Raw genomic sequence first — 7460 nt, 5'->3', positions numbered from 1 at the left:
TCAGATTGCCCTGTAATCCTATCCCTTTCATTCAACCCTAGCCTTCATTCTAAACTGAGAGAAGAAATCCCACCACCTTCACCATGTTTTAACCCATAATACTCTGTGCACCACCAAGAACAGAGTATATTGGTAATTAACCTGGGAGAGTCTTGGGCAATGTTTTTAAGGCTGACGACAGCCAGCAAGACTTCAGATAGGTTTTCCTGGCCTTTTAGGGAAAACCAAAAATACCTCATCCTGCTGTAATTCCAATAGTTAGCAAATGGCTAATTAGACTTTTAATTTAGTCATGGAATGTTTACAAAATTATAAGAGAGAGCTCATCCAGTACTCTCAGTATCACCGAGAGACTTTTAAAAATACACAAATGGAGAAGGGATCGAAAGCTGAAGAAACAGGCACACAGTTCAAGGTACACACACGCACATTTTCTCTTTCTCACTGCTCCACTTCCCTATCCAGGGTCCTTTGGTAGTGTTGGATTCTATAGGGATCTCTTTCTGCTTTGAATACAACTCAAGATTTTTTTTTAGTTGATAGAAAGAGTCTTACTCTTCAACAGAAGTTTAGCGGTTTCTTTTGGGAGGCTTTTAATTTCATGACTATGAAAATGTGCTTCAGCAAATACTTGTAGTCCTCATACGCAACCCAAAGTAATGGGGGCAGGGCCTGCCTCTTTAAGAGAAAGAATACCTCTCCTTTTCCTGGTTTGGAGCCAGAGCCCATAACGATGGCTACCATATCAAAGTATGGGAAGGGTGAGGGCCAGTGCCCATCTTACAGATTTTGTTTCTAGAAAAAGACTGCGTTTGTAGCAAACATACCCCTGGAAACAATGGAGGAAGTAGGTGAGGATGCTGGGAACACATCAGCTTTGTGTGTGTGAAGAGGGGAGAATTTTCTGGAAGGAGAGGTAAAGTCAGATTCAGCCACCAGGAAAGGCTCATTAATCCACTCTAGCATCTCTGGAGAATTGTGGGTTTGACCACTGACACCCCTTATCTACAGAAGTCATGACACCTAGATTCTCGGGCTGCTTCATGGAGACCTTTGCCTCCACAATCTTCTTTCCCCCTTTAGGGAAACTGCATGGACTGGTTTTGTCCATCACAGCTCAAGAACTGCTTCAGCCACTGCCTTGCTTGACTGTGGAAAGGGGATTTCATGGTGAAAGCCAAAATGGCCCTGTAGCGATGCGATGACTCACCGGTGTGGAGCCTCCTGCTGGTCATCTGGGAATTAGCTCTTTTCCAGCTTACGGAGCGCCCTCTGCAGGCTGGTGTCTCACCTGCCGCTGACCCCGTGTCCCTCCCGGGCCCCGGTGCCCCTTTAGCTTGGGGTTCTGCCCCAGAAATATCCCCACATTCTGGGTCTCCCTCCCTGGGGAACCCCCAACCCTCTAAATCCATCTTGCTTCAGTGGCTACTGCCAGTCATCATCTAATCCCCTGCTCATTGGGGCAGACTGCAGTGTAATGGCCACTCATCATTGGCAAGGGGTTAGGACCAGGTGCCTCTGCCTATTCCCAGGCTGCCCCTCTGCAGACCCCGTACCTTTCTGGGGCCTTACCAAGGCCTTCAGTCTGGGGGTTTACCAGGCTGGAGCTCCCCAGCTTCCTTTGCCCTTCCCCAGCACTGCTCCGCCTAAGGTACCTCGCTCTCAGGCAGCTAGCCCTTCCCACTCAGCTTCTGGCCCACAGCCCTCTTATAAGGGCCAGCTGGGCCCTGATTAAGCCAGCCACATCTGTGGTCAGCTACATAGTCAGGGCCAGCTCTAGGTTTTTTGCCACCCCAAGCAAAAAAAATTTTGGCCGCCCCCTCCTTTTTCATGTGAGGCTTTTACACATGTATCTGCCTGTACCTGAATTGGGGTCCTGCCAAATGAATTAACAGTATTGGGGTTCACCCCGGCTTTCAGCAGCAGCCACATCCTCTTCACGTCCCCCTGAGCCGCGGCGTTAGCCAGCAGGTCCCTCTCGCCGCCTGCATGCCTGAGGGCACCAAACAGCCAGCTCGCCCCGAGCTCCCCCACTCCACTGCGTTAACTAGCGGCACTGCTGGGACTGCCCAGCATGATAGATTTGCACCGCCTTTTTTTTCCTTACAGTCCCACCCCACCCTGATCCTGCAGGGGCACCTGTGTGCAGGGCTCCCCCCGCCAGCCATGGGTGACACCCCAGCCGCGGCAACGATTCCAGGAGTAACTTGGCCGTCGGCTCCCTGCTCACGCGCGCTCCCCCTGCAGAGAGAGACCGCAGGGAAGCTCTGCCATTGCACAGGGAGGTGGCGGGGGCGGCTGCAGTGGCTGGGTTTGGAAAGCAATCCCTGCCCCTCGCAGGCGCCCTGCCGAGAGCTGTCCCCCTCCCCTGCTAGCGCTGCGTGCCTTCATAGCTTTCCTCCGCCCTGATGCTTCACTCCCTGGACAGCCGGTCTCCTCTCCTCCCAGCTGCAGTGTGTCCCCCTGCCTTGCTCAGTCACCCCCGCACACGGGCATCCCCCCCACGCAACCCCCTCCGCACTGAGCCTTGAGTGCTCACTCTCTCCTGCAAAGAGGGGCGCCCTGTGGCTGGGCTCACGACCAGCTAAGCACCGTCTCCTCTACCGTGCCTTTGCCGCTTGACAGCGAATCTGGACCCAAGCCAGTCTCAGCCGGCCAAAATCGCTCTCCTGATCTCGACAGAGCGACCCACGTGGTGGATTTTTCCAGAAAAAAAAAAGAAAAAAGGATGGCCGGAATGCCACCCCTGGAAAGGTGCGGTCTCAAGCACATGATTGTTTTGCTTGTACCTAGAGCCAGTCCTGTACATAGTCAGCTTCCCCCAGCTTCACTCCCCTTATTTCCAGCCACAGCCCTCTCCCGAGCTGCATTTACCATTGGCTTCCCAGGCAGAGCTCTTGCTGAAAGGGCTATGGAGAGAGAGGCACTAACAGGATAGACAGGAGATGCATAAAAATGAATTTATTTGTCTTTAATGATTTAAGGGTTAAGTGTGATCTCCAAAGTGTGGATGTGAGTACACTAAGGGTCTAATTTTCAGAGGTGCCAAGTGCATCTGTAAATCATGTCCTAGACCACTGTTCCACATCTCGCCTATTCCCCTTAAGAACATCGGAATGGCCATACTGGGTCAGAGCAAAGGTCCATCCAGCCCAGTATCCTGTGGGCAATGCCAGGTGGCCAATGCCAGGTGCCCCAGATGGAGTGAACCTAACAGGTAATGAACAAGTGATCTCCCTTCCACTCTACAAACACACAAGCATACATTTAAAAGGCTATGCCCGATTGTGTTCCTTCCTTTAAAATTTTCTAGTAAATGTAGCAATTTTAAAGAAGATCAATTCCTATTTCAAATCATTTTTTTTAAATTGACTATTGGATCATTTGCAAATAAGTTGCTTTTCCCCATAGCTTGTTTTTTTTTTTTTTAAATACAAAATGTATATAAGTAGCATCAACCAACCTTGTTTGGAAACTACAGCAAATTGTTTAAAATATGTATTCACATATTATTTGTAATACATACAGTATATTTTTTTTAAAGCAAGCAGTCAATTGCTTGGTTGTTTAAATTTAAATCTGTCACACAGCAGAGAAGGATTGCAGAGTGTCTGTGTCACCAAAGAAGGAAAATTGCAGAAGAATATGCAGAGATTTATTTTTTAATTTCCCCCATATGTTGTTTTCATAAATGTACCTTGAAGCCTGAAATACTATCCCACGGGAATAGTTTTTAAAATGTGGTTCATTTCCGAGCTGAGGAATATTAAAGCAATCTTGTGTTAAAAATTAATTTTATTTCAAATGAAATGTATAATATGTATCCAGATTAGAAGGGAGAAGAGTGATCATTCTCTACCACAAAACTCAAAAGAATGACATACCTTTTCTCAATGTTACTGCAATATACTCCTTTTATTTATTATTGTCTCAGAGGAAGAATGTTACAATGTAGTGTTTTAAGTAGCTTTTACTTGGCAGAAGAGTAGAGGACATAGCTTGCATACAAACACAGGCGGAAAAACAATTTTATACATAACCTTTCACAGACAGAACAAAAAAGCCACCAAATTGACTACTGAGACCTTTTGAATTCAGGGAATTTTTTAAAAGGATTTCTTACATTGATATGATGTGGCCTGGTAAAAACAAAATACCTTGCAGAGAACAGAGCATAAAGCTATTTTCAATACTACTCATGAAGATTGGGTCTGAGGTAGAAAGGCGGTCATGGCTTTTCCTCTTCTGTAAAACTATTTTCCTTCTCAAAATAACTCTACTACAAATATATTTTTTCATAGATGAAGGAATCCTATAATAGCCAGTCTCTCCCCATCCCACCTTGACAATTCCTCCATTTCCCCCATCCAAAAAGAATAATACTTATAATTTATACAGCACTTTTAATCTTCAAAGCACTTTACAGACACTAGCTAATTAAGCCTCAACACCTCTGAGAGGTAGGTAAGTATTATCATCCCATTTTACAGATGGGGACAACTGAGGCAGAATGGTTAAATTCCTTGCCCACAGCTTCATATGGAATCCGCACCAGAGTCTGGTGTAGAACCTGTGCTCAGACCATGCCTTAAGCATATACTGGTGAGTGAAAATTATGAATGTAGGACATTCTGGTAGGCACCACCTCAGTGAAGATAATTAGGTATTAACAAATCCTGATGTTTTAACTGCGTAACTTCTAGAATGAATACCAATAGAACTATCCAATTTGTAGCTTTTCAAGACCATTCCGAGATTTTCCTTCAACAACATTATTTTAGGATATGATTTTGTTTCCTCTCATTGTATCTGAAAATTGATTATTGCATGCCATTTACCAATCAAATATGTGTTCTGAAATTAAAACAAGTGTCCATGCAACACTGTAAACTCAACAGTGAAGGCAGAAGAACCCATCACCTGATTGCTAATTTGAATATTTGTATTGTAAATCAGTGACACAATCTTCCCAAAATTATCCCTACCTTAAGCACATAAATAAATGAACAACAAATGAGCCTTTCAACAATAAAGAGCAAGACTGAATGAAAACGTCCAGGGGCCCTGAACTGGTTTAAAGAAAATGTTCCAGCCCTGATATTATTGGAGAGGGCTTCTTAATTGATTAGACATTTCCAAAAGGAATACAAAACATGTGTGTACATTCAGACCTTATGTATAAGATCCCTGGTAACTGGTCTTTACTTTGCAAATTGGAGAATCAAGGCTTTAAAAAAATGTTTGGCACAACTTGGAACAACAAAGCTCTGTCTCTGTGGGGAAAATAAAATTGCATTTAGTTAGAGAGATCCTATTAAAACAACTTAAAATATTGTTAAGTCTTTATGTAGCTATCTCCTGATTTTTGAGTTGAAATAAATCTTAAAAACAAAAAAACAAAACTTATCAAACATAAAATCTTGAAATGCCCTTTTGGTGCATAGCATTTATTACTGTAGTTTTAAAAGAGGGTCTACAATTGTTAAATGGAGCTTAGCCTTCACACATTGCCACTATGATTTTTTTGTTAAATAATAATTGTGCAAGTTATGTGAACTTGTTATTTTGCCAATCTTGGAGACAACGGAAGGGTCTTCAGAAATCTATCTGGTTAGATGGCTGACACAAGTATAAATAACCTGTACAGAACAGTGAGGGTGTCAGAAAATAAATGTTTTTGCAATGGAAATGCAAAGAACTGAAAGGAATGTATAAATGTAACATTTTGCTCCGAACTCTATGCAGTTCTCTTTACTGTTATTAAAAAGAATGTATATAAAGCCCCCGCCCCCTTTCCCAATGCTATATATTTATACAAATCAATGACAAATGTATAATCATTTCCAAATACTCTGCTATTCATTAATTTACAGTTGCATAGAAAGGGAAGAAGGAGGAAAAAAAGAACATATTATAAAAACACAACTTCCTCATCTTTGGGTATTCAGTGTTTTACTATTTCAAGTAGAACACACAATCAAGCTGAACAGCATGTTCCAAGGTCCCATGCAGTCTTCTGACTAAGCAGAACTTGTGATTGGCATTTGTAGGAAAGGGCCATACTGCAGGTCAGGAAGTGTTGGTTGCCTTCGAAATGAATACTTCACATTGCCTATAGTGATGAGAAATAATGTCACAACAATATTTACATACATAGTCCTCTATGCAGTGTCCTGAACACCCATGACAGAATGCAAATACGAAATTTTGAGGCAATTTAAAATAAATGGGGTATTCCAAGTGTGACAGTGCCCCCCATAAGGCTTTTTGGAAATATGCTTATGAATGTATATATGACATAACTGGAATATGTGTTATGCTACATATGCCATGTAACATATCTATGTAAAGATTATGATCTACTGAATATATTCATCCTATTTGTATGCATGTGCCATTGTTGCATTTGAAGTTATGAATATTGGCTGTATACTTGTTTGATTTTAAATAACCTTAGTAAGGCATTTGGTCAGCTTCTTTAGAAAGGAATTGGCAAGTTAAGTGCCCAATCAAGAAGCATTTAATGAACAACGGATGTTGGAAGGCCCCAATCCACATAAGAAGTCTTTCTGGAGACATTCAAGATACCATGTGGGCAATGGCTGCTGCCTGTAAAAACGGAGTCATGCATGGACATGTGACTTGCCCAGGTGACTCCAAAACTCCATCTTGGAGCTGGACTTTGAATAGTAGAGAGGAGGGTGTCTTCTCCCACAAGAGAAAGTCTATTTAAGCCCATGGGAGACCCCTCCATTTTGTCTTCAGCTGGCTAAAGAGATAGCCTCTCCACCCCCAAGGATACCTGAAAGAAACTGGAACAAAGGACAGTAACTACAGGGGGTGTGCTGGACCCAGACTAGAAGGAGACTAGTCTGTAAAAGGAAGCTTACTGGAATTCCTCTGAGGGTGGGGTTTTATCTGCGTTCAGTTTTCTTAGATATAGACTTGCGTGTTCTATTTTATTTTGCTTGGTAATTCACTTTGTTCTGTCTGTTACTACTTGGAACCACTTACATCCTACTTTCTGTATTTAATAAAATCACTTATTAATTAACTCAGAATATGTATTAATATCTGGGAGGGGGTGCAAACAGCTGTGCATATCTCTCTATCAGTGTTATAGAGGGCGAACAATTTATGAGTTTACCCTGTATAAACTTTATACAGGGTCAAACGGATTTATTTGGGGTTTGGACCTCATTGGGAGTTGGGCATCTGAGTGTTAAAGACAGGAACACTTTCAGTTTAAGCCTACAGTTGTTAGGGGATGTGGTTCAGACCTGGGTCTGGGTTTGCAGCAGGCTAGCGGGTCTGGCTCAAACCAGGCAGGGCACTGAAGTCCCAAGCTGGCAGGGCAGGAAAGCAGGGGCAGAAGTAGTCTTGGCACATCAGTTGGCAGCCCCAAGGGGGTTTCTGTGATCCAACCCGTCACACCAAGTATTAGACTTATAGGCGCTGGA

General features: G+C 43.3%; 1 protein-coding gene across 4 annotated transcripts in view; it reads right to left on the bottom strand.

Annotated features, from left to right (window-relative positions):
• Positions 1–3876: 3876 nt before the first annotated feature.
• UTRN (utrophin) overlaps positions 3877–7460 on the bottom strand; it is a 583727-nt gene continuing 580143 nt past the window's right edge. For 2 of the 4 annotated variants that reach the window (XM_084623224.1, XM_084623225.1), the window contains exon 77: positions 3877–6112. In XM_084623224.1, coding sequence (XP_084479350.1) covers positions 6104–6112 — 9 coding nt within the window. In that variant the 3' untranslated portion in view covers positions 3877–6103. The remainder of the gene's footprint in view (positions 6113–7460) is intronic. The other 2 variants (XM_084623226.1, XM_084623227.1) reach the window with 1 other exon arrangement.

This window comes from Lepidochelys olivacea (genome assembly GCF_965140295.1).
Source record: "Lepidochelys olivacea isolate rLepOli2 genome assembly, chromosome: 3".
Lineage (NCBI taxonomy): Eukaryota > Metazoa > Chordata > Testudines > Cheloniidae > Lepidochelys > Lepidochelys olivacea.
This window is presented reverse-complemented; position numbering and strand designations above follow the sequence as displayed.